The 26703-nt window shown below is 47.9% G+C and overlaps 2 protein-coding genes across 2 annotated transcripts in view; one reads left to right on the forward strand and one right to left on the reverse strand.

The window, feature by feature from the left end:
- Nucleotides 1-25099, reverse strand: part of LOC146861883 (uncharacterized) — a 92859-nt gene extending 67760 nt beyond the window's left edge. The window contains exon 1 of the mRNA XM_085641056.1: nt 24900-25099. Within this exon, the coding sequence (XP_085497182.1) occupies nt 24900-24998 (99 nt within the window). The 5' untranslated portion in view covers nt 24999-25099. The remainder of the gene's footprint in view (nt 1-24899) is intronic.
- The window catches only part of LOC146861884 (uncharacterized), a 349732-nt gene that overhangs the window by 64391 nt on the left and 258638 nt on the right, over nt 1-26703 (forward strand). The window lies entirely within an intron of this gene.

Consider the following 26703-nt stretch of genomic DNA (forward strand, 5'->3'; position numbering starts at 1 on the left):
TATCAACGCCACTGTACTCTATGCCATTCTACTTTACCCCACTTCACCATAGCCTATATTACTGTACTCTGCATCACTCTACTGTACACCACAGTATTCTACTTTGTACCACTCTACTCTACACTGTATGCCACTGCACTGTATGCCTCCACACTCTAGTCTACCTCACTTCACTCTAGACCACTCTACTCTACCTCACTTCACTTCACTCAGCTTCACTCTACACCACTGTACTCTATGCCACTCTAGTTTACTCCACTTCACAGTACCCCACTTCAGTCTACGCTACTCTGCTCTAAATCATTCTACTATACCCTACTTCACTCTACCCCACTCCACTTCACTTTACGCCACTCCTGAATGCCACTCTACTCTACCCCACTTCTCTGTACTCCACTTCACTCTACCCAACTTCACACTACGCCACTCTACTCTACACCACTCTGCTGTTCGACAGTGTGCTTAATCAATGTGACTCTGCTCTGTGCCCCTCAGCTGTACGAGACTCCAAGCCATTCTACTCCACTCCACTTTATCCCACAGTACTATACTCCACTGCAGTCTACGCGCTGCACTCTACTCTGCACCACAGTAATCTACTCTACTCTCCCCCATTTTACCCTACCATCCTTCAGTGTACAACACTCTACCATACACCTATTTTATACCCCACTTCACTCTACATCACTCTATTCTATGCCACTCTACGCCAGTCTACTTTCTGTACTTCACTGTACCACAGTTCAGTCTATTGCACTCTACTGTACGCCACTCTTCTTTATGCCACTTCACGGCACTTCACTGTACACCACTTCACTGTACGCCACTCTATTCTATGCTACTCTACTCTACTCCCTTTACTGTACCACACTTCACTGTATTCCACTTAACTGTCTGCCACTCTATTGTACGTAACTGTAATGTACACCACTCTACGCCACTTCACTTTACCCAACTTCACTCTACTCCACTTCACTCAATCCCACTTCACACTACGTTGTTATACTGTTTGTCACTAAACTCTATGCCACTCTACTCAACCCCACGTCACTCAACCCTACTTCACTGTACCTCTCATCACTGTAAAATAAACACTGTTATATAATTATAAACCAGCATTTCTAAAATTAACAAACCATACAATTTCAATGAAAAAAAGAAAGTTTGAAAATAAGTCATAGTTAGGAAAATGTAATTAATTATTTGTATACCAAAAGAACGTAAACTACATAAACCTTAGTTAAGAAAACTGTATTAATAATTTTGAATACTAAACAAACAAACTACACAAACAATGGAAATTCTAAAGTTATAGTTAGAACGTATAGTTATAATTTCCACCACACACAAAACTTTCTATAACTCAAGCACCTCCGTACAGAGTGTTGTAAACTCCCTAGGCAGAATAAATCAACTATAACTTGACCTTCTACCCTGCACAGTGGTCTTATAAATTATGTCATTTGAGATGACATGAGTGTTGTTATGAATACTATCATTTAACATGCTATAACTGATGTAGTATGAAAGGGTACAAGCAGTGCATGGTGATGGAGAAAGTTATAGTTGTTTGACCAGGCCTTAAACAAACACGCTGCAGCTGGCCAACCCTAGGCCATGCACGGCCTTGGGCCATACCTGGCATGTGGTTGGCAGCAGGGCTTGGCCTAAGGCTAGGGACTGTACCCACCCCCAAAGGCTGCCACACTGTGGCGCTCATGGCTTTCGGCAGGGCCTGCACCCAACCTCCCCGCCGTCAACCAATCCCCTGCCAAACATTAGCTTTGGCCCTGCATGATGTGTGGTTGACCGCAAGGCCTGGCCAACACCACCTTGAATGGCAACTGAATATATTAACACCAAATCACAAAAAGTGTTCTTTCTAATTAAAGATCTAGTGTTCTGCCAAATTTGTTTTCATTCTGATCAGCTGTTTTGGCTGTAGTGCTGTTGAAAAATTCCTATGGAAATTGGATGGTGAAATTGCGCTGTGTCCCCCCACCTTTTTTTTCGGGCCACGTTTTACTGATCACCCCAAATCATTTCAAGAAGGAGCTGAGGTGGAAGAACAGCTTCAAACAGTGCCAAAGTTATTAGCAAAATTAAATAATCTATTTCCTATGGTAATGAGGTCCTAATTATTATTACACAGTGGTGACTGGTGGTATGTATATATAATATATATTTATATTAACTTCTGGCGGTCACCAGTAGTTAGTTATATAGTTAGGACCAAAGTTTCTATAGGAAAAGAGTTTTTTGTTTTGCCAATAGCTTTGGCCCTGCTTGACGAATCTCCACAAAATATTCACAAAACGTCCCCTTTTTGGTTCAGCTGATATGTTGAAAGTTTCATTGTGATCAGTCAAGCGGGAGCCAAGAAAAAAAGGGGGGTCCCAAAATGTGTTTTCCCCATGTTGAGTCTACAGGGATTTTTCATTTTTTGAACACGACTACAGCCCGAACTGCTGAACGGAATTACAGCCAATTTGGCAGAAAGCTAGATGTTGGTCCAGAAAGCGTGCATATTGTGATTTGGTGTAAATCTGTTCAGTAGTTTTTCAGATATCTAACTTAAAAAAATATAGATATCTGGGGACACAAGTCCTTGCCGTGGGCTCGCGAATTCTACAAAAATTTAATTGGCTGCAATCAATTCAACCAGGAAGTGTTGGCAGGCCTCTTCAAGGCGAGTCCCAGAAAAAACGTTTTAAAAAAAGCAAAGGGGGCAGGGTAGGAATACCCTGAACCTTGCCGGGGGAAAAAAGCATTTTTATTGTTTTTAGTTTTGCTCCGGATCCACGAATCCACAGCAAAATTAAAAACAAAAAGCAAGCACGGCCTCCCGCGCTTGCTTTAAAATAACCCCCGGTGGGCCAGGTCCTGGGGGCATATCCTAAATATAGGAGGAGGCGCACGGGGTCCCCTCCAAGGGCTTATCAAAGCCCAGGAGACCGCAATCTCTTCAAGGCTAATTAAAACAATATGGAGGGACCTCGCGTGCCCCCCTGCTTCGAGGACCACCACCTCCCCAGGGCTAATTTCAATAGTATGGGAGGCCTCATGGACCCCCCCTGACCCGGGGACCGCCACCTCCCCGGGGCACATCTATTAAATACTTTTTTTGAAAACAATGCAGGGGAGGCTCTACGGCCTCCACTACAGCCACGGGGACCGCCACCTCCCCGAGGCTGTACTAAATAAAAATGCGTGGGGGCCTCCGCTCCCTCATTCAGCCCCGGGGACCGCCATCTCACCAGAGCACAGATACAACAATTGAGGGGTCTGTTGTGGACCCTCAGCCCTGGGGACCACTACCTCACCGTGGTTTACATCACAAAGGAGGGTGGCTGCACAGGCCCCCTACATGAGCCCTACATGGCCCTGATGACCACCACCCCCCAGGCCGGCTCCAGAAATGTCCCGGTGTGCCCACCCTCAGGAAATTGCAGTTTGCTATGGCAGTGTGCTCCACCTTGAGCAAGCGAGCGCATTTTTCTCATGTTTTGCTCAAAGTGGAGCTCTTTGCTTTTACACATAGGGAGCTGCTTGTCAGCAGCAGCTCCCTGAGTGTAAAAGCAATGCCGGCTACCGCAGGAGGCTGGGAGCCAGCAGGGACCACAGGGGCCTTCAGGCTCCCCCTGCGGTTTCCAATGGAGAGGCCTGGCCCCAGAGGATGGGGTTCCCGGGGCCGAAAATGACCCGGGAGGGGGGGCGTTTCAGCCCCCTCCCTTGAAAGAAAATATATATTTTTTTTTAAAGAAAAGGCCTGGTTGCGTGGCCCCCCTCCCCTTTAAAAAGAAATATATATATAAAAGTCCTGGCCCCGGGGGATGGGGTCCCCAGGGCCAAAATCAGCCTCGGGAGGGGGCCATGCAGCCCCTTCCCATGTATGATAAAGGTAAAAAAGAATAAAAAAGGGCAGGCCCCTAGGGATGGGGTCTGCATGGCCAAAATCGGCCCTGTGAAGGGGGCCATGCACCCCCTCCCCCTCCTTTCATTTAAAAAAAATGAAAGAAAAAAAAGAAAGACCACCTCGGAGGGCCCCGGAGGGCCTCAGGACTAAAGTGGACTTCTTCCCCCAACCAGTAGAGCACTAGGTGGCCCGTTTGCACAGTAGTGGAGGAAGGGGGCATGGCCTCTGATGATCTCTCAGCAATCCAGCTGTGAGGGTCTTACTGGAGGTAACAGCAAAGGTAAATGGCCCCCAAGGACCCTCAAGAACCAAGGCGACTGCATCCCCCAACTAGCAGTGCTCCAGAAGGAATGTTTGCTGAGTGGTGGGGAAAGGGGGCAGGCCACTGAAAACCTCACAGCAAACCCACGGTGTGGGACTTACTGGAGGTAACAGATGGGGTAGCTGGCCCCAAGGACCCTCTGGAGCCAAGGGGACTTCATCCCCCTACTAGTAGTGCACCAGGAGGCAGGTCTGCAGAGTGGTGGAGAAAGTGCCCCCGACAACCTCTCAGCAATTCTGCTGTGTGGGACTTACCGGAGATATTAGGAGGGGTAGTTGCCCAACAAGGACGTCCTTGGGAGCCAACTACCCCTCCTGTTACCTCCAGTAAGTCCCACACAACGGGATTGTAAGAGGTCTTTGGAAGCAACGCCCCCTTTCTCCACCACTCTGCAAATGCACCTCCTACCTCACTACTGGTTGGGGGATGAAGTCCACGTTACTCCTGAGGGACCTTGGGGGCCAAGAAGCCCTCCCAGTATCTCCTGTAAGTCCTACAAAGCGGGAGTCCTGAAAGCTGGTCGGAGGCCCAGCCCCCTTTCTCCAACACTCTGCAAATGCAACTACTACTTAAAAAAACATAGACATTCACTGGAAAAAAACAAAGGTTACAGGGACGTTATAGTTAGGAATTGGCATTTAAAAAACCTTTGAAATTCACTGAAGAAAACAAAGGTTACAGGGACCTTTTAGTTCGGAAATGGCTTTAAAAAAACTTAGAAAGTAATTGAAAAAAACTAAGGTTGCAGGGACATTATAGTTAGGCTCAGGTTTCACTCGAACAAAACCAGTGAAATTCAGCAGTTGAGCTAACTATAATGTGCGCCCCCACAATGCACTGCTTATGACTTCACATATTACATCTCTCATGATATGGTCAGTGACATCATTGATGACATCTCAAATTACATCATCCGATGACTGTGTGTGTTTAAAAAAAAAAGTTTATGAATGTTAAATATATATACTAACGTGTATTGGTGAATCAGTGGTGTATGACTGACTGTATAAGTTAGTGATTAGGTGCCTAAGAGTATGTATGGGTGAGTGACTGGTTGTGTGAATGTCTGTATCAGTCTGTCAGTTGGTATCTAAGTGGCTGTATGTGTGTGTGAGTGGGTACGTGAGTGGCTGTATTGGTGAGTGATTGGTTGTCTGAGTACCTGTATGGTTGTCTGAGTGTCTGTGTGGGTGTGTGAGGGGCAGGTGTCACTGCCTGTTTGGATGAGTGAGTGGGTGAGTCAGTGGCTGTATGGGTTTGTGAGTGTGTGTGTGAGGGGCTGTATGGGTGAGTTAATGTATATATGGCTGTGTGGGTGAGTAAGTGGATGTTTCAGTGGTATATGAGTGAGTAACTGGGTATGTAAAAAGGCAGTATATGTGAGTGATGGGGTATATGATTGACTATCGGTGACTGGGTGAATGTGATAGTGGATGTATGGGTGAGTGTCTGCTTGTATCAGTGACTGTATAGGTGAGTGAATACGTGTTAGTATCTGGATGAGTAAGTGAGTGGGTGTAAGTGTATCTGTATGGGTGAGTAAGTGGCTGAGTGATCAACTGTACTGGTGAGTGACTAGGTGTGTGAGTAGCTCTATCGGTGACTGACTCAGTGTGTGAGTGGGTATATGAGTGAATATGTTGATGCCTATATTAGTGACTAAGTGGGTGTATGAGTGACTGTATGGGTGAGCAAGTGGATGTGTGAATGGATCTATGAATAACACTATACTCCAATCTATGACACTGTATTGCACTCTAGTACACTCAATGCCACTGTACAACATTTTACTCCACTCTATGACACTCTACACAACTCCCTCTATGCCACTCCACTTTACTCCACTCTACTCTATGGCACATTACTCCAGTGTACTCCACTCCACTCTATGCCACTCTATGGCACTCAACTTGATGACACTCTATGCCACTCCACTCAACCACACTCTGACACAGTGTAGTGTAATGTACATCACTCCACTCTACAACACTCTATTCCACTCTATGCCACTCCATATACTGAACTGTACAACAGTTTCCGAAAAGGTTTTGCACAAGGACTAGTTTTTGGGGTATTGGTGTATGCCGTTAGTTTATGGGAAAATCATTCCAGTTGATGGTGGCACTTGGTAGGTCATGCAGAAAAGAGGAAGAGTGCGTGAAGCCAAGCGTATGTGGCCAAGCACCGAACAGACGTGAGGAGCAGAACAAGCGCAACGCCAACACGAGTCACAGAAGCTAGAGTGACTTGTGCGTCATTTGCAATTTGGCAGGAAGGGGTCGCAGTACGTGTATGCATGCGGCGCCCATTTTGACAAATTGAGAAACATAGTTTAGGCAACACTGGAATAAAGGTGTCCATGTTTTGGAACAAGGCGATCGCAATTTGATGTGATCGTTTACACGAACGAACTTAACTCGTAAAAAACAACATCTCTCTCTCTCTCATGAGCGCGATTTACCTATGACCCACCAAATTACTTTAAAAACACTCCTCTCGATGAAATTACAGGATTCCTCCTCCTCTCACAAAAATTATAAAAACCTTGCGCCGCACATTCTTTATCCTGACCTTCTAGACTTGTAAGTCCTGCCGGATTCATACACTTAAATAATTTTCTAGTTCCACAGAATCAATAGCAACATTTTAAAACTACCCGGCAAATTCAGTCAGCTGTGAGAGGGAACAGCTGAGAAGTGTCGGAAGGAAGGGTAGATATTGTTTTAACAATTTAAGTTCTTTAAAATGGAGCAAGTTGGAGAAAATGTATTAGAAGGAAAGATGGGGAAAATATGGAGAAGATGTTTGGTGACTTGGCTGAGAGGATGGATAGAAAGATTGATAGTAGTGAAGAGAGGCATATTAAGTAAAAGGCAGTTCAGAATAGAAGATGAGAAATGTTGGTCTATGGAGGAGTTTGAGCCAGTAGCCAGTGGTTCGACTGTTGGAGGTACAAAATGGGTTAAAAAAAACTGAAGCATGTGGAGGTGTTTAAAGAAAGCAAAGGGTCAGGGAGAAAGGCACCAGATGCAGGAAATGCTATAAAGGCAAAAGGGAATACTATAAAGCCAAAGGAAAGTGCCATACTGTAGTGGCATGTGATGGGTCATCCTCAAGTGATGTGAAATTGACCTGCTCATCGGATCTAGATGAAACAGAGGATGAGGCTGAAAAGATTAGGAAGAGAAAGTTGGGTCATAAGAGAATACATATGAAAATAGGTGACTTTGTAGATTCTCTAGGAGAGAAGATGTTCGATCCAGTTTTTATATAACACCCCTTGTCGCCCCAATGGTCACCAGCTGAGCATGTTGCTCAGTATGTCTCTGATTGGATACGCAGGGAAATACCTAAAGAGGTACGGACAAGACTTCGTTCAGAGTGTCCAAGACCAACCCTGCAATTGAAAGTGGGATACACTCCAGAGTTGGATCCTAAGATATTGAGTTTCCTCAACAAAACAGGCCAAGACACTAGGAAAGGCTTAGAAAAGGGTCTGAAGATATGCCAGGATAGGCTTTGGACATTTTCGGACCCCTTACAAAGGTTTTTTATTTGTGCGAAGAGGTGCTTACTAATAACACAGGGGTGGATGTGTTTGAGTTACAACAATGGGTCCAGAGGGCAATCTGCTTATTGGACAATACAAATGTGGCCTTATGTATGGAAAGGCGCAAGAGTATTTTAATGAAAATAGACCCTAAGTTAGCGGAATTAGCAAGCAAAGAATTTGGAGTGGAGAATAATGGAATGTTGTTTGGTAAAGAGTTTGTCAAAGACATGTCCAGATATGTGGGCACTTTATATTCTTTACAGAAAGTTCAGAAGGACATGTGTAAGGTTTTTGGTGAGGCTGGAAGAATGCAGGGTCGATTCTCCAGCCGTGGACAAGGGATGACTCTTGGATCTTTCTCATGATGTTTCAGGCCTTATGCATACGGGTATAGGTCAGAGCAAGGAGGATTTTATCCACAGAGGCAGAGAACAATATTATGTGGATTACGGAGTGAGAGAAGAACAAGAGATGGAATAGGTGAGTTTAAGGAACGACCTTTTGTATCCATGTAGAACTGGGTGGTGGACTAGCTCAGTTTGTTTCAAGGTGGAGAGAAATTACGCAGGATACTTGGGTGTTGAGGACTGTTCAGAGATATCAAATAGATTTTATAGGGGGCAACTGCAGGAATATTGTCCAAGGCTACTTCTTTTTTCAAAATTACAGGAGAGGTTGGTGTCTCATGAGGTAAAGGCTCTTATGATGACAGGGGCCATAGAGAGGGCAGAAGAGAGTCCAACATGTTTTGTAAGCAATATCTTAGTTGAAAAAAAGGACAAATGGATAAGACCCGTAATAAATCTGAGAGAGCTAAATGATCGGATGTTTTACAATCATTGCAAGATGGAAGGCATACACATGTTAAGGAATTTGTTAAGGAAAGGGGATTGGTTAACAAAGTTGGATTTAAAGGATGCTTACTTAACAATTACAGTGCGTGTAGAACACATGGATTACCTACAGTTCAGGTGGAAAGGGATGCAATCGAGATTCAAAAGCCTACCATTCAGGCTCATGTCAGCACTGTGGTGTTTTAAGAATGTCATGAGACCAGTGATGGTATGGTTGAGATCAAGGTGAGTACGGTTGATAGTGTATTTGGGCGATGTGTTGATCATGGTGGAAAAGAGAGAAATGGTGTTGGAGCAGACGGCACTGGATTGTGGATGTTGGAAGATTTAGGCTTTGTGTTACACTGGGAGGAATCTTGTTTGACGCCAGCCCAGGAGATGAATTCTTTAGGTTTTCGGATACAGACCTTGGAGGGAGTGTTGAAGTTTCCTATAGAGAAGGTAAAGAAGATATGCAAAGAATTGAAGAGGGTAAATCAATCAGTTTGGATTACTTTGTGTCAGATAGCAAGGTTGTTGGGGCTTCTATCAGTGTTGATACAGGTAAATTTTCCAGCACCCCTGAATTACAGGGCTCTTCAAAGGTTGAAAGGGTATAATTTGCCTATGGGAGTGAAGTATTCCCAAAAGACAGAGATGAGTCAGGGTGCGATGTAGGAGGGGAATTGATGGTTACAGCATATGGAGGCATGGAAAGGAAGGGCTATTTTGGGGGACGTCCCAGAGGTAGTGATAGAGTCAGATGCAAGTCTGGACGGATGGTGAGCCAGGTGTGGATCAGTGTCTTCAGGAGGGTGTTGGTTGGAATCAGAGAGGGAAATGCATATCAATTGTTTGGAGTTGCTGGCGGGGTCATTCGCAGTGAGGAGTTTTGTAAAGGATCAGGCGAAGTGCTGGGATATGCTGAAGATGGACAATGTTTCAGCGGTTCGCTATGTGAACAAGTTGGGGATCCTCAATTGAGGGGATTAGCACAGTTGGCGAAGGAGTTTTGGGGTTACTGCTTGGACAGAGAGATCATGGTACAGGCTTAGCACATTCCAGGGAACTACAATGTAGAGGCGGACTGCAATACAAGGAATCTAGGAGATGCGAGCAATTGAAGGTTGAACAGGTAGGTGTTCTTCAGTCTGAACAGGAGGTGGTGTCCTTTGGAGGTGGATCTGTTTGAAGACAGGTTGAATGTACAGATACAGAAATTCTACACTTGGAGGCCAGATGCGGAGGCCCTCTGGGTAGATGCATTTCTTCAGGGCTGGAAGAAAGGGAGGTTGTATGCGTTTCCTTCTTTCTCTTTGATTCAGAGAGTGCTCATGAAGATCAGGAGAGAGAGGGTGGAGTTGCAGTTGGTGTTGGTCACTCCGTTCTGGCAGTCACAGGTTTGGTTTCCAGATGTTATGAGTCCGTTGATAGACAATCCGGTGCTCTTAACATGTTTTCCATAGTTGCTGGTGGATGCCCAGGGCAGTTGCCAAGAGTTGGTAGTAGAAGGAAAGTTGGTTCTGATGGGATGGCTGATTTCAGGAGAGCGTGGCAAGTGTCTGGGTTATCATCGGAGGCTTCAGAACTTATTAAGGAGTCCTGGGTGTAGGAGAGTAGGATCTGCTTCTTATGGTTACCCACACTTTTTGCTGATGTTTCACTGTTTTTCGACTTTAGTCTGGCTGGGACCCTGCTATCCAGGGACCCAGCCTAGCTGCTTCCTCTCTAAAACTGATTGCATGTACTTTAGGTACACCACAGATTGGATTCTGGGGTACCCTTATAAGTCCCTAGTATATGGTATACTATGTACCTAGGGCATAGGTACCCCAGAGGCCTCTCAGGGGCTGCAGCATGTATTATGCTACCCCTGGGAGACCATTTAAAATGACACAACAGGTCTGCTACAGCAGCCTGTGTAAGGTGGTGTATGCACCCCTTACTTAGATGTAGGTTCGCTATATCTATCCATATCACTGCACATATAAACCTATCAGTCACCCCTATGGCAGGCCTGAAGGCAGGGTGCTGGGTTTTATGTGAGAGGGTGCCCATGCATGAGCTGAGCCCCTCTGCAGCCTTCGGAACCTTTATTCCGGGGTTGTTTGTGATGCAGACAAACCATATACTCTTAAGTGTATTATAACCTCGCGGTAAATGCTAATTTTGGAATGGCTGCACGGAAACATGTCGTGTTTGGTGTCAAACACCTTGGAATCATCCCTTCACACCAGTAACTGGTGTGGGAGGTATGATTCCACCCTACTAGAGGGAGAAACATGATTTCACCGGTTCACCCGGTACCAGCTTCACAGACCCTTGCATCACAAAATGGATGCTGCCAGCCACAGATACGAGTCTGCTCTCCTGCTGCTGGACGAAACTCCGGCAGGGGAGGCCTGGACAATAGGTTTCCTGTCACAGGGAGGTGTGACTACCTCCCAGACAGGCTTTAGTGTATTGGGGCAGGGTGGGTGCACTCCAAGAGTGCTTTGATGTCTGCACTGGTGGCACATTAGGTGTCCCTGTGCATAGTCCAGCTCAAACCGGTTGCAGGGGCTACCAGCCCCTGCTCTGGCATGAAACTGGACACAGGATATGGGTGTAGCCACCCCTCTGTCCTGACCCTCCCATAGGTGGGTTCCCAGAGTTTGTCCCACCCCTTCCTTGGGTATAAAGTAGGAACACCTGACTACAGAACTGTAGATTTACCTGGACGAAACTCTGCTACAGAATCCCAGAACTTCTACTATCTACACGACGTTGGATGACCGAAGAATCTGCCTTGGAGAAAAGGAGTTGCTACCCTGCAAGGCAGGCACCAAAGACGCATCTGTCCGGTTTGCAACTACGCAGCTCCTGAAGGACTCCGAAGACTTTGCAACACAGCAGGTGGGTTTCCAAGCTTCCCAGAGGCCGATCCGTGCTCTCAGCAACCCTGAGATCCAAAGCCCGCGTGGGGACCGTACAACTGAACACCATGCACATTTGCAGCAGCATATGCTTCTAGGCGATCCCTGAGTCTGTGCTTTGGGCTACTTGTAGTCCAGACCCCAAGCAGTGATTCCACCGAAGATTACTGGCCTACACTCCTCGGGTGACCCGTGGGATGGTGTTTAGTGATTCCTCTCGAGGTCACTTTGCGATCCCTCCTCCGTCGACTTGTGGGTCCCTGAGAAGGGTACTTTAACTTTCAATGGGCTAACCTGGTTGCTCCAGACGTGCCCTGACTCTCCTTCGCTTTGGGAGTGCACGGGACCTTGCTGGTCCACACCGAAGCCGTTTTACTCTCACCACGTGGGTTGCCATTGCCAAGGCTTGTTGGTCTCCAATCCGGACACCGACCCCCCAGCACTCGACATCCTTCATGGGACAGCTCGCCTGCAGACTGTGGTTGTTGTCGACGCCTCCTGGTCTCCGTGGCAGTGGAGTCAAACTTCACCTCATTGCACCTGAAACACCCGACATCGGTGGGCATTCGTCTATCGTGCCTATGGTCACTTGCAAGTGACCCAGACTCTGTCCCCTCTGCTTTCAGGTTCTTCACATCTTCGATCCAGGCTTGGATCACACCGGACACTTTTCCTTTCCACGGCAGCAGCACTTTGCAGCAACTCTCCATTGAAGACAGCAAAAATTCCCAACACCATTTGACACCTATGCACCCGGCTTCCCTGAGTTAGGAAACACGAGTACTCCAGTGCTCACATGGGCGTTGGCCTTAGAACCTTCTAAGTCTAAAAGGGTTTGCTCCAAGTCCTCTCCTAAGTGTCCTTAATCTCTAAAATTCCAACCACAACTTTCCCATAGGATTGTACGGAGCTCACGGCTGTGTTCTCACACTGCACGCGTCCCCCATGGGTCCTCTGTGTCACTACCTTGGGTGGTTCCTTGGGGTCCCAGCAATTCTACGTGGTCTAGCACTGTGTCTAGTCAAGTTGTGGTTCTTATACCACTTTCTTAATATATGGTTTGGTCTCCCCCTGGGACCCATTGTATATTGTGCTATTTACTGTCGTTTTAGAACTGTATTATTGTGTGCCTTGCTCTCTAATCTCATAAAGAGGTTAGTAGAGAGTGTTTAGTAATAAATACATATATTTTATACATATAACTTGTGTGATTCTCCTTTCATTTAGTCATTCAAGAGGTTATAATCTGGTAAACCAAGCTGCTTTACATTCCTTCGAGACTTAGCCTGAAGGCTGCTCTACATAGCTACCACTAGGATAGCTTTCAATAAAGGTTGTCTTAAACCTAATCATCAATAAGGGTTGTTTGGACTGGTGCAAGGTGCCCACTATAACTAGTGGACAGCATATACCAGGCCAACTTCTCACACTGGGCACCAGGAACAAGCAGGCGTACCGGAAGGTATGGAAAAGAAGAACTAGTTGGAGTGCTACAAAGGCTTTGGATCCCATATCAGTACTTGAAGTGGAGGTGGTGAATCATTTGACAGATCTGTTTAGGAAAAGTTTAGCTTACAACTCGGTGAATTTGAGCAGGTCAGCTATTTCTGCAAGTCATGAGTTGGTGGATGGGATTCCAGTAGGACAACAGGTCTTGGTGAAAAGTATAGTTAAGGATGTTCGATTGGAGGTACCCCTTAGACGAGGTATGCGTCTTATGGGATGTATTGCAAGTGTTGAAGGAAGTAGAAAAATGGGGTAGTAATGAGTTGGTATTGTTAAAATTGTTGACTTGGAAGATGGCGATGTTATTGTGTTTGGTGTCTTTTGGGAGAGTTTCGGTTATAAGGGCCTTGGAGAGGGGATGTGTGTTTTGAGTTACCGAAGTATACTAAGACTATGTCTAGGATGATTTTCTATCCAAGGATGGAGGGACATGACCATTTGTGAGTGGTGTATTGTATGAGAGAGTATGAGAAAAGAACTGTGGGTTTGAGAGAGCAAGGATGTTCACAGTTGCTAATTACTTTTAGACAACCATTCAGAGCAGTGTCTGCACCTACTTTGGCAAGATGGGTTAAAGAGGTAATGAAGCTAGCAGTAATTGATGTGAGTGTTTTTGGAACACATTCGGCAAGAGGGGCTATGGAAAGTAAAGCTTTTTGGTCAGGTGGCAGTCAAAGTAGCTTAACGAAGGCAGCTGATTCGTCAAATAAATCTACGTTTAAACGTTTTTATTTTAAACCGGTGGAAAATGCTGTACAAAAAGTAATAGATGAGCTTTGAACATGCATAATATTGGCATCCGTGCCTTGCCAAAAAATGCAGATTTTCCACAGTTTTAATGGGAAGAAAATCATAATTTTATTAAAGACACAGACGCTAAAATTATCCTTCCCTAGATTTTGCCCAACCCTTTTGATGAATTTGATTTTGTTTTTTCCAAGACAAACGTAAGGTAAAAGCGTTGGAGAGAGGGGAAAAGGAGCTCTGCATGACTTCTACCTATGACCAGGACTGTGGCAAAGACCTGATAGTTTCCATGCTGGGTGAGGGGACAACACCTTAGGAAACCAAGAGCACCTGCCCTGGATCACATGCCTGCTTGCCATGACCAGTGTACCCTGTGATGAAGAGAAGAGCGTTGGAGAGAGTGAGGTCCAGTGGGGAGCCCACCCATGTGGACTACCGTTGTGAGGTGTAAAAAGGGGGCTGCAGCACAGATTCAAGTCGGTGACCCCTATAAGCCAGGAGGGGGCTGCCGTGGCGTGAGCTGTGTAAGGAGCACTGTGTGGGAAGTGCTAGGCCTGCACTGTCTTGTTGCGGTGACTCCATATGCCAGAGGGGGGTCTGTTAACGGGCAGGTAAGCATGATACACGAATAGCGTTATGAGGTCTTTTTATTCAATAAACAAAGAATAATGGAACAGTCTCTCTGTTGTCGTCTGTGGATGGGGATACTTCTCGCTGTCTTGGCGTTGTTCGGTGCGTTGCTCACGTCGGGGTCAGGTGGGAATGAAGTCAGGTCAGTGAGGACGCACAAGGGAACAAAAAGAAATTACAACAGCACCGATTAGTGCTTCGTCTTAAAACGTGTCAGGGGAAGGGTTTGTGTGGGGGAGTAACACCCGGTCACGGGAACAGACAGTGCAGGATAAGGAACCATCACCAGAGTAGCACAGGGTTATGCAGGACTGTGTTTAACACACGCTAAGTAGGCTTGGTATCAGGCTGCCCAGATCCTTCCGAGAGAGCTACATCCACCCTCTTCCCGGCGCCCCTTTAAACGTTGACGCACCTGTTCCAGCCACGTCCCTCCAGGAACGCAGCAGGGCGATGCGAGGAAACGTTGACCTCCTGGCTTTCCTTCGTCAGTGGCTGGGATTGGTTCCGGCTGTTCTGATTCTCCAGACTGCTTCCAGCTCGTAGGGTCTCGAGAAGTGCTGTCTTCCTTCTTCCGGGCGTTGACTCTGGCGTCATTGGTTGGCGGGACTATATCCGCAAATGACGCTCGTGGGCTCCACCCTCCAGGGGTGGGAAAGGGATCCTCAGGTTTGTCGTCCTTAAAGGGCCAGCTACTCTGGAACGAGGGATATTGGTATTCGCCAAGGGAAGAGTTTGAGTCCGGCGGCTGTGGAGAAGAGAGAGGGGTTGCTACATGAGGTAAGGGTTTCTCGAGGTCCGGACTCTGACCCCCACCCCCCCTTGAGTCTTTCCGGTCGGGATGAAGGGGATACGGGACAGAAAGTCGGCAATGGAGTTAAGGGAACCCTTGCGATGTCGGACCTCAAAAGCATAAGGTTGTAAAGACAGGAACCACCGCATTACCCTGGGGTTGTTTCCTTTATTCCTGCTCATCCAAACCAATGGTGCATGGTCCGTATACAGGACAAAGTGCTTTCCTTTGAGATAATATCTGAGCTTATCTATGGCCCATTTGATAGCGAGGCACTCCTTTTCGATGACAGGGTAGTGATGCTCCCGGGGAAAGAGCTTCCGACTGACAAACAAGACGGGTCTTTCTGTCCCATCCTCCGTGACTAGGGAAAGGACGGCGCCGATACCTGTGTCTGAAGCGTCGGTCTGGAGAATGAAAGGGCGAGAATGATCATCAATATATGCAGAGGAGAAGGACTGGTGGGGTTGCAAGACCTTGTTCATTAACCTCTGAAACGTCGCGGGAGCTCCGTGCAGACCAAAAGGGAGCACTGTAAACTCAAAAAGACCATCAGGGGTGGCAAACGCGGTCTTTTCTTGGTCCCACCTGTCAATACCCTTTTGTAAGATCCAGAGTGGTAATGAAACAAGCGTCTCCTAATTTCTCCACCAGTTCATCTACTCTAGGTAAGGGATAGGCATCCAGTTTGGAAATAGTGTTGACTTGGTGAAAATCAATACAAAACCTGATAGAACCATCCGGTTTCGGGACCAAAACAATAGGAGAGGTCCAGTCACTTTGGAAGGGTCTGATTACTCCCATCTGGAGTATTTTGTTGATTTCTTCAGAGACAGTTTCCCGTCTGGATGCTGGTATCCGGTATGGCTTTTGTTTCACCACCTTTCCTGTTTATGTCTCTATAAATTGCTCCACTTTAGGGGTCCTTCAAGGTAGGTCAGAGAATATGGGGCTATACTCCACTAGCATCTCGAGTAGACCGTGGTGTTGGTCAGGGGTTAGCGTCTGGTTTACTACCAATTGTTCAAGAGTACACTGATCAGTTGGGGGGGGACAGTGTCAGCTGGTTGTTTACTGGTGGAGGTCCTAGCCACTTTTTTAGCAGATTGATATGATAGGTCTGACTCTTGTTGAGACCTAATTGTATTCTGTAGGTGGTTCTACCGATTGTCCCTACGACTTTGAAGGGTCCCTTCCACTACTTTTGACTTTAGACAAGGAAGAAGGTAGGAGAATGAGTACCCAATCGTTCACCTGTAGGGTCCTCCATTTCTTCCGTTTGTCGTACTGATGTTTTTGAAGCACTTGTTTTCTCTCAAGGCTGGCATGGGCTAAATCTCTTAGCTTTCGGATCCTGGACCGCAGATGTTGGGTATAGTCGAGGAGTTCACTGGTGTCATTGTTGTCTTTCTCCCAGGCTTCTCTCGTCATTTCTAACAGGGTTCTGGGCTGGCGCCCGTATAGCAGTTCAAATGAGGAACAACCGACACTGCTCTGTACCTGTCCTCGGATGACAAAGAGGGCAAGGGGAAGTAGACCTTCCCAGTTCTTACCCTCACCCGATAACATCTTTTTCAGGGTCAGTTTCAAGGTCACATTATATCTCTCTTCCAGGCCATCAGTCTGCGGGTGATAGACGGATGTTTTTATATGTTTTACGTCTAACGTCCTACAAACCTGTGACATCAGTCTTGAGACAAAAGGGGTGCCTTGGTCGGTCTAGATTTGGAGGGGAAACCCAACCCGGGAGAAATACTCCAATAGCTTGTCTGCTATGTTGGATGTCGTAGGGGCCCTGAGAGGAAAAGCCTCGGGGAATCTTGTGCAATAGTCAACCAAGACCAGAACATACTGGAAACCCTTAGAAGAGCGGGGCAAGGGTCCAATTAGATCCATGACTACCCTCTCAAATGGTTTCCCCACTATGGGTAACGGTTTAGGGGTACCTGAGGAGGGCGATAGGGTTTTTTTCTCTGGCATACTGAACACTCCCTGCAGTATTTTTTTATTTGGGCATATATACTTGGACAATAAAAGAATTGTAACAGACTCTGAGTGGTCTTTTCAGCCCCTGAATGACCAGTTAGTAGATGAGAGTGAGCAAAAAACATTATCTGTTCCCGGAATTCCCGGGGCACCAGCAACTGAGGTTTTTCTGCTGGTCCTGCTACCCTATATAAGAGGTTGTTAGAAGTCTGAAAGCAGGGATAGAAAAAGACCGCTACATCCTGTGGTTTCCGGGCTTCTTGCCAGGCATTGGTAACGGTAGTGTCATTATGTTGGGCCCAACAAAAGTCCCTGTCAGTCAACCAAGGTTCCTGTGTTAGTAAAGCCATCGGTATGGGTTTCCTGGGGAAGCGTGTGGAGTTCTCCCTTACGTTATGCATGAACAAAGAAAGAAATCGGGATAGTCTGTACCCAATAGCACTTCTTCTGGTAAAGAGTCTAACACCCCCACTGTTACCACAGACTGGGTACCCTCTCAGCTCTTGAGGGGAACTTGTGCAGTAGGATATGAGCGGACGTCTCCATGTACACATCGAATGAAGACCTGTCATCCTGGAATTGATTGGTTGGGATTGACTGATGTCCCTTGTATGACCGACTGTCGACAGCCAGAGTCCAGAAGGGCAGTGACAGAAGAGCTGTTTACCAATAGACTTACGTAAAAGCAGGCCCCCATCTCTTCGGTATACATGAGACTCCTGGGGGCGTAACTTATATCCATCGGTTCTTTCTTCTTGCGAGGACATGCTCGGGCAATGTGGCCCCACTCGCCACAGTCAAAGCATTGGGGTCCTCTATTCACGGGGACTTCTGGCCGTGGTATACGATCTCTTTCGGGTTCTCTGATAGGTCTGAGCGCCTTTCTGGGGGTTGGTGCAGCCCAAGATGGTTTCTCAGGTTCCAAGGAGATAGCCGGGACTGGGCACGGGAAAATTATGTTGCCATTACCACGGCTTGTTCTGCTGTTAAATTGTCATGTTGTCTTAGCCACCTCTGAGTGGCATAGGGCAAGGCATCCAGGAATTGTTCTAGGATGACGGAACCCATGATTTCCTCCTTGGACCGGTCATTCGGCCTCAGCCACTTCTCGGCGGCAAGTTTCAACTTGTAATACAAGGTTTTCGGGTTATCTCGTGTTGTCCCTTTTTCCTTTCGTAATCGAAGCCTGTAAGCTTCCGAATCCATACCCAGGTGATCCAGGATTATGACCTTGATTTCCTCATAGTGGGTGACTCCGCCGGAATTTGCGACCTTGTAGGCCGCCTGGGCTCCCCTGTCAAGAGGGGAGCCAAAAAGAAGGGCCACTTTCCAATGGGCCAGCCGGAGGCCCTGGCCGCCCTTTCGAAATTTAGGAGGAAGGCGTCACACCTACTGTGTACTTCTGTAATGAGACTGTAGGAGGGGCGGTAATCCCTCGAGCTACTCTCTGGCCCGAAACGGACGGGGTGGGGTCTTCCGCCCCTTTTATGAAAGTGTCCATTTGGGCCTTCATTAGCTCTTTAAACGTGTCCTGGTCGGCTTGTGCGGAAGTTAGTTGGCGTTCCACCACCCATTCCAGCTTCCTCTGTCCCTCCACTATGTGCTGTATCAGGGTCTCCATTTGTACGTCAATGGACGTCACGCTGCCCGCATTCTCTACCACTTGTTAACGGGCAGGTAAGCGTGACACACGAATAGCATTATGAGGTCTTTTTATTCAATAAACAAAGAATAATGGTACAGTCTCTCTGTTGTCGTCCGTGGACAGGGATACTTCTCTCCGTCTTGGCATTGTTCGGTGCGTTGCTCACGTCGGGGTCAGGTGGGAATGAAGTCAGGTCAGTGAGGACGCCCAAGGGAACAAAAAGAGAATACAACAGCACCGATTAGTGCTTCGTCTTATAACGTGTCAGGGGACGGGTTTGTGTGGGGGAGTAACACCCGTCACGGGAACAGACAGTGCAGGATAAGGAACCGTCACCAGAGTAGCGCAGGGGTATGCGGGACTGTATCTACCACACAGTAAGTAGGCTTGGTATCAGGCTGCCCAGATCCTCCTGAGAGAGCTACATCCACCCTCTTCCCGGCGCCCCTTAAACGTTGATGCACCTGTTCCAGCCACTTCCCTCCAGGAACGCGGCAGGGCGATGCGAGGAAACGTTGGCCTCCTGGCTTTCCTTCGTTGGTGGCTGGGATCGGTTCGGCTGTTCCGATTTACCCGACTGCTTCCAGCTCGTAGGGTCTCGAGAAGCGCTGTCTTCCTTCTTCCGGTCGTTGACTCTGGCATCATTGGTTGGCGGGTCTATATCCGCAAATGACGCTCGTGGACTCCACCCTCCAGGGGTGGGCAAGGGATCCTCAGGTTCGTCGTCCTTAAAGGGCCAGCTACGCTGGAACGAGGGATATTGGTATTCGCCAAGGGAAGAGTTTGAGTCCGGCAGCTGTGGAGAAGAGAGAGGGGTGGCTACATGAGGTAAGGGTTTCTCGAGGTCCGGACTCTGACAGGGTCAAAAGTGGACTTATTAGGCCGGGAGCACTGAGACTTGTGATCCGCCTTTATCAGGAGGGGCTGCTGTAGTGATGGGGATCACCCCAGAAGAGTCTGCACAAGACTGCAAGTACTTTTGCAACCCTGTATACCAGGAAGGGCTTCTGGTGTCACTGTGGCCAAGAGTTTGGATTGTTTCTCAGATGGAAAGATTGCGGCTGGGACCAGCGAATCAAGCCTGCACACTAAGACCTGCACCGGACTGATTCCCCGAGGGCCATATGGATGCCACCAGAGATGTCGCACCCTCCTGGGGCTCCAGTCAGGAGCCAGAGTATCGAATTTCCCCTCCCCCCTGTGAGGGGGGAGGGGAACTCATTTTTGCCGAGTGGGAGCAGCTCCGATTGCTGGAACAAATTGGTAGCACTGCAGGAAGGAGGAGTCTACACCTACCGGGTGCTGCCGACCTGCAAGCATCCCCTGGATGCGGCTAGCAGTCAATGGGGAATAACCCCAACCACGTTATAAGAAAGAGGGTGAGACAGGGATTTGTCTGACAATGACTAGTATTTCAATAATGAACACAGTACAATGTTTAACAAAACTGTCTGACATAAAGAAATTTAATATGGTTCATTTGAAGAAAAAGAGAAAAATCAGCATGTCTTTGAGTCTTTTAAAAAAAAAACATTTTAAACCCACAAAGTGCAGCCATAGACCCCACCACAAAGTGACTCTGTACTCCAGCTGAAGAGCTTTGAGCTCCAGCCAGCAGTGCTTTAAAAAAACATATGGTAAGCTCTCATGATTTGTAATGATCAAGGAGACTTATTGTTTTCTTTAATGTTGCTGTAGGGCTGCTTCACTTCCTGCATCCCCTAGTAACATTGAAAAAATGCTTGGTGGGGCCCATGCCGCTTCTAGGGACACCTCAAGCAAGAAAACGTTACTTTAAGAAAAGCCCTAGGGCATTATTAGGTACACCTTGTCCGAGCAGTGAATAATAAATGAGCCGCTCTGGCCACTCATTTTTGATACACTTTTTCTTTTTATAATTTTTTGGTGAGTGTTCTGGTGCCCACCTGGGACACCCACATGCTAAGTTTTGGTTGTAAGCCGTGGTGGGAGCCCCAGGGCCCCTGTAGCCCTACCTGGCACCCATTGTGTGTACATTAGAAAACAGACCCAAGGGATGGGGTCCCTGGGGCCTGAAGAGGCTTAGGAAGTGGGACCACATGCCCTCTTCCCTTTAAATATGTATTAGCACCGGGGAATGGGATCTGCGGGCTGCAACGTAGCTTGGGGAGGGGGACTGCACGTCAATCCCTTTTAATTGATTTGGCCTTGGGGATGAGGTCCCCAGGAACTGTAGAAGGCTAGCGGGGGGGGGAGGGAAGGGGGGGGGGTACTCATGCCCCCCCCTTTTATTTAAATCCTTTGCTCTGTTCTCTGGCCCCTGGCCCATCCCGGGGGTTTTATATTTTGAAAGCGTGTGAGCCTGCCTTTCTTTTTTTTTATTTTGTGGTGGATTTGCAGATCCACCGCAAACATATTTTAAAACAAGCATCTGCAATGCAATAGGTCTTGCATTTACGTGAGTATGAGCTATTGACATTGTAAATGACAATACCTTTTATTTATGTTTTGGTTTTTGAAACATAAATAAAAGGCATTGTCATTTACAATGCCAATAGCTTAAACTCTCCCAAATGCGAGACCTATTCAATCAATCAATCAGTGACACTTATAAAGCGCGCTACATACCCGTAGGGTCTCAAGGCACTGGGGGGGGGGTGCAGCTACTGCTCGAACAGCCAGGTCTTCAGCTTCTACCTGAAGGAGAGGTGGTCTTGGGTCAGGCGCAGGTCGGTCGGGAGGGAGTTCCAGGTCTTGGCGGCCAGGTAGGAGAAGGACCTTCCTCCTGTAGTCGCTCTTCGGATGCGGGGGACGGCGGCGAGGGCGTGGTTGGCTGATCGGAGGTGGCGTTTGGGAGCGTAGAAGTTGACTCGGCTGTTGAGGTAGCTCGGGCCTTGGTCGTGTAGGGCTTTGTGTGCGTGGGTGAGGAGGCGGAAGGTGATTCTTTTGTTGGCGGGGAGCCAGTGAAGGTCTCTCAGATGTCCGGAGATGTGGCTGGTTCGTGGGATGTCGAGGATGAGTCTGGCTGAGGCGTTCTGGATCCGCTGGAGTCTCTTCTGGAGCTTGGCGGTGGTACCGGCGTAGAGGGCGTTGCCGTAGTCCAGTCGGCTGGTGACGAGGGCCTGGGTGACGGTCTTCCTGGTCTCGGTGGGGATTCCAAATACTTGAAGGCATTGCTGAGTTGCCCCCGTCTGTCTCCCATGACCCTTGAAGAGCACCCTGTTTGCTACGAGTTAAATAATCAACCCGGTGGTCACAACTGCGCACGATAGACCCACTTGCCCTCCTGCAGTAAGAGAAACGCATTAAAGAAAATAGTGCTTACAGACTAAAGAAGATGTACCGTGTAACAACCAAAGTAAAAGGGCCAGTCCTCATGGGAGGTTACAAATTAAGGCAAGGCGGTACTAAAAAGGGACTAACAGGCCTAATGAAAAATCAGAAGCCAGCATTTACGATGGACAATGACACAAGCCAATGACCAATAGGGGCGGAGAGTGGGCGAGGCTCTAAGTACATACTCCAATAAAGCATTGCTCACAGAGCAGCGCATGCGCTGCCCAGGCTCGACCTAAAAATATGTTATTGGTGGGGGGGGCTCTCTCTGAAATTGCCTCACACACTGAGTCCTTTTGTAGTCAATTATCAGGTTTGATCCTGTCTGAAGACGTTGCGGAAGACTCTTACAACACCTGCAGAGGGCATCACAAACAAACACACATCCAATTAAAGGAACAAGGACTATTAAGTTTTGCATCATCCAACAACCAGGCTCACTGCCCTGTTCCAGGACCCATCATAACCTGAAGAACCCAAATGCCAACCTGGGCTTCATCCTGGACCCCTCCCTCTCCATGTCCAGGCAAGTCAACAACGTCTCCTCGGCGTGCTTCAACATCCTACGCATGCTACGGAAGATCTTCTGGTGGATCCCCACCGAGACCAGGAAGACCGTCACCCAGGCCCTCGTCACCAGCCGACTGGACTACGGCAACGCCCTCTACGCCGGTACCACCGCCAAGCTCCAGAAGAGACTCCAGCGGATCCAGAACGCCTCAGCCAGACTCATCCTCGACATCCCACGAACCAGCCACATCTCCGGACATCTGAGAGACCTTCACTGGCTCCCCGTCAACAAAAGAATCACCTTCCGCCTCCTCACCCACGCACACAAAGCCCTACACGACCAAGGCCCGAGCTACCTCAACAGCCGAGTCAACTTCTACGCTCCCAAACGCCACCTCCGATCAGCCAACCACGCCCTCGCCGCCGTCCCCCGCATCCGAAGAGCGACTACAGGAGGAAGGTCCTTCTCCTACCTGGCCGCCAAGACCTGGAACTCCCTCCCGACCGACCTGCGCCTGACCCAAGACCACCTCTCCTTCAGGTAGAAGCTGAAGACCTGGCTGTTCGAGCAGTAGCTGCACCCCCCCCCCCCCCCCCCCCAGCGCCTTGAGACCCTACGGGTATGTAGCGCGCTTTATAAGTGTCACTGATTGATTGATTGAATGCCAGGTTTCTCCACATGTGTGAAGCAGAACATTGGATCAAAGACATACCTTTTAGTTGCAGTCACAGTGAAGAGCAGCCCAAAAATGACCAATCGTATTACATTCCATAAACAGTCAGCCCATTCCCACCAGATAAGAAGCGACGATCTAGGGCTTGGTACTCCACCGGGGGCTTAGGTCAGAGAGGTAGAGTGGGGAAGTAAGCCACACACAAGTGCCCTTGAATCCCTGCTCCAAGTTCACCATGACCGGGTGGTGAAGGCCTAGCGGGAAAATACATCGTAAGCCATCACCATGCGCTCTCCTCCTAACCTCCCACAATAACTGTTCTGCCTCCTGTAATTGTTTGACCTACAAGTAAGGGCATCAATGCTAAAGAATAAACAATGAGGCCTCAGACATACCAAGGGCAAGGTTTTCTCAGAAGGGCTGGTTGCCCCAACACTAATCGCCCAACTCAACAGCACTCCAGGACAGGAAGATCATTGTGTTTATCTTTCAAGCAAGAGGACGGCCTTGCAAATACAGTGACATTTTGAAACACCAGCCTGGCTATCGTCCATCAAAATGATCACTCTGGCCTCCTGATGAGTATTCCGCTAGCTGAAAACATGATTTACCTACCCAAAAGTGTCCAATCAGTGGCTTGACAGTGGGACATAGACAGACCCGCAGCGGTCCAGAAAGAGCCCCAAACAGCCCCTTTCCAACCTCCTGGAGAAACAACCAAATGAGTGCCATAGAGTGAGAGATGGGCCCGGTGCTGCTCTATTGGAGGATGTCAGAGACTAGGCAGCCCAAGGGAGTTTCCAGAATCTTGCAATGTGCCAGGCAGTCTCCTAGTCTCTCAAACGCAGCCTACGAAAATAAAGCATCTAGACGAATGCTATTATTATAGTACCGTATTGATTGGCACAGTGGACAATGACCCCAGACTGTTACATCTGCTCATTGTAACTGTATTTATATAGCGCTTACTACACCTGACGAGGCATTGACATTATTAAGACATGATAAACTCGCTTGTAGAGTCCCCATGTTTCTACTATTTTACCAATGTAGACTGCTCAGTCTCTGATCTGCTTTTTGGGGGATGTAGGTCACCAGAACATTTTGTCACCTCCACGCTCCACGAGGGCTGTCACTCACATCCATCCTCCAACCGTGTCACTCCATATAAAAGGGATGGGGGGGGTGGATCTCCCCACTCCACACACCATCCAATTTGTGTGTCTGTCTGTGTCCTTCATGCTGCAGCATTGATGCACAATGCGACAAACCAAAAACCTCGACATGAACATGCTAACATTGTAATCACTGAGTTTTCTCCTCCCAGGTTGTTTTTACCCTTCTCTCCATGCACAACCTGTTCGAAACAGTGACGAGAAGTGCCGCTTACAGTCTTTCAAATGTGGTGACCAACTAAATAACGATTTTGTATATGGGGTCACCCTTCTCAGTTGCAATTATGCACAGTACTAGAACAATTATAAAGTTATATCTACCAACTGATTCTTACATACGTGGGGGCAGACGTCACTCTTTGCTCGCAGGTTTACGCACCTTGTCTGATACCTGCTGGGACATTCCTCTCCTGCATGTAATACTATTTTCCTGGTAAGAAGTCAGAGCGCGAGCTGTGTCTAAACAGCGGGTGAGCATCAGGAACCAGTCAGCCCGAGTCACAGCTTACTCCCGGTTGAGGCTGCTTTGAGGGATAGAGTTTAGGAGATGTTGGTTTTGACACTACATGGAGCATGCTCAGAATGCAAAGAGCCTCGCGTCACTGAACCTGCTCACGCGAAGTGTGTCTCCACTTTGAGCGCGCGCAGTTCATGTTTCGTGAGTTATCGAGTGCTGAGGACGGGAGCTCACCGGCGCTAGGGTTGCCACCTTCCCCGGAAAAAAATACAGGCCATCCCAGGCGCGCAACACCCATTGGGCTCACCGGGCTTCAGCCCCCCCCCTCATGTGTGTCAGCCCGGCTGAGACAGCCTCGCGGGCTGGCGTCCGTCTAATTGCAGCCGGACCCGAGTACTTCACAGGTCTTTAACAGACCATTTACTCGTTAATGAGGCTTTTGTTGCGTTTTCGCCCCTTCTTACAGCCACTCTGCCTATGGCTGAAAGACTTAGCCCCCCCCGAAATCTTTATCAGCCCCCCCCCCGAAATTTGGCTCAAGTTGCCCGCCTGCCATCCGTTCACGTTTTAGTAGTTTGCAAAGACCCGGACATGATCTTTAGTAGAACTGTATGTGAAGTCTAATATATTCATTTTAAACATAACCTTTCTTTTCTGTCTTTATTTACTTTAATAGTCAGGGGTCATTAAGGTAGCTGTAGTAAACGTTTTAAAGTGTTTTCTTGTAACATTTACTGTTTTAAGTATAAACTTATTAGGAAAAAATATACCGGTTTTAGGTGATTTTACTAATATTTTTTACTGGCAGGGACATTTAAATACCGGACGTTCTGGTATAAAACAGGTCAGGTGGTACCCCATCCGTGACCTATTCGGTCGGCAGACTTCTGGGATACATTTTAGTTCTTGCCTGCTGACAGTGCACATGCGCTGTTGTTGCAAGATCTCTTGTAAACAACAAACAGACTTAACAAGCATTGGCATAGCCAATAGGTCTAGCCTTTGGGATCTTATAAGTGTTTAGCCATGCAACACTTGCATAACTAAATACTTATAAGGTCCCAAAAGCGAGACCTATTGGCTATGCCAAGCGGCCGTGAAAGTGATCACGATCAAACATCAAAGCGGCCGTTCAGCCGCGAAAGTGAAAGTAATCACGGTAAAGCGCGGCGCGCGCGCACATGCACTGTAGCTCTAGGCTGGCCTGGTAGCACTTTTTGGAGCCCTCTCAATAAGTCTCGCCAGACCAGCGCAAGGCTGGCCTGGTAGCACTTTTTGGAGCCCTCTCAATAAGTCTCGCCAGACCAGCGCATGCGCTGGGTCAGGCGAGACCTAAAAAGGGCGTTGAGCCTTGCTGTTACCATTGGTTGGCTTGAGGGTCACTCTCATTTCCTTGCTTTTGATTGGTCAGCTTCTCCTGCTTTCAGTTTCTCTTCAAAGTCTCGCTGTTCTGTGTAGCATGGACCAACTATAGCTTCCTGGTGGTAGCCAGTGTCTTTCCAACAGGCGTGTGCTTCTTGAGGAACTTTTTTTTAAAACTTTAGTAATAGCACTCCATAAGAGTGCATGCAATTGGAGTCTGTCTCCTCGCTGTTGCTTGGTCCTTTCACCTCACCGCTGTCCTTCAATCAATCAATCAATCAATACATTTATAGAGCGCGCTACTCACCCGTGAGGGTCTCAAGGCGCTGAAGGGAGGGGGGTGCTGTTACTGCACGAATAGCCA

The sequence above is a fragment of the Triturus cristatus genome, chromosome 2_2, assembly GCF_964204655.1.
Source record: "Triturus cristatus chromosome 2_2, aTriCri1.1, whole genome shotgun sequence".
Classification (NCBI taxonomy): Eukaryota; Metazoa; Chordata; class Amphibia; order Caudata; family Salamandridae; genus Triturus; species Triturus cristatus.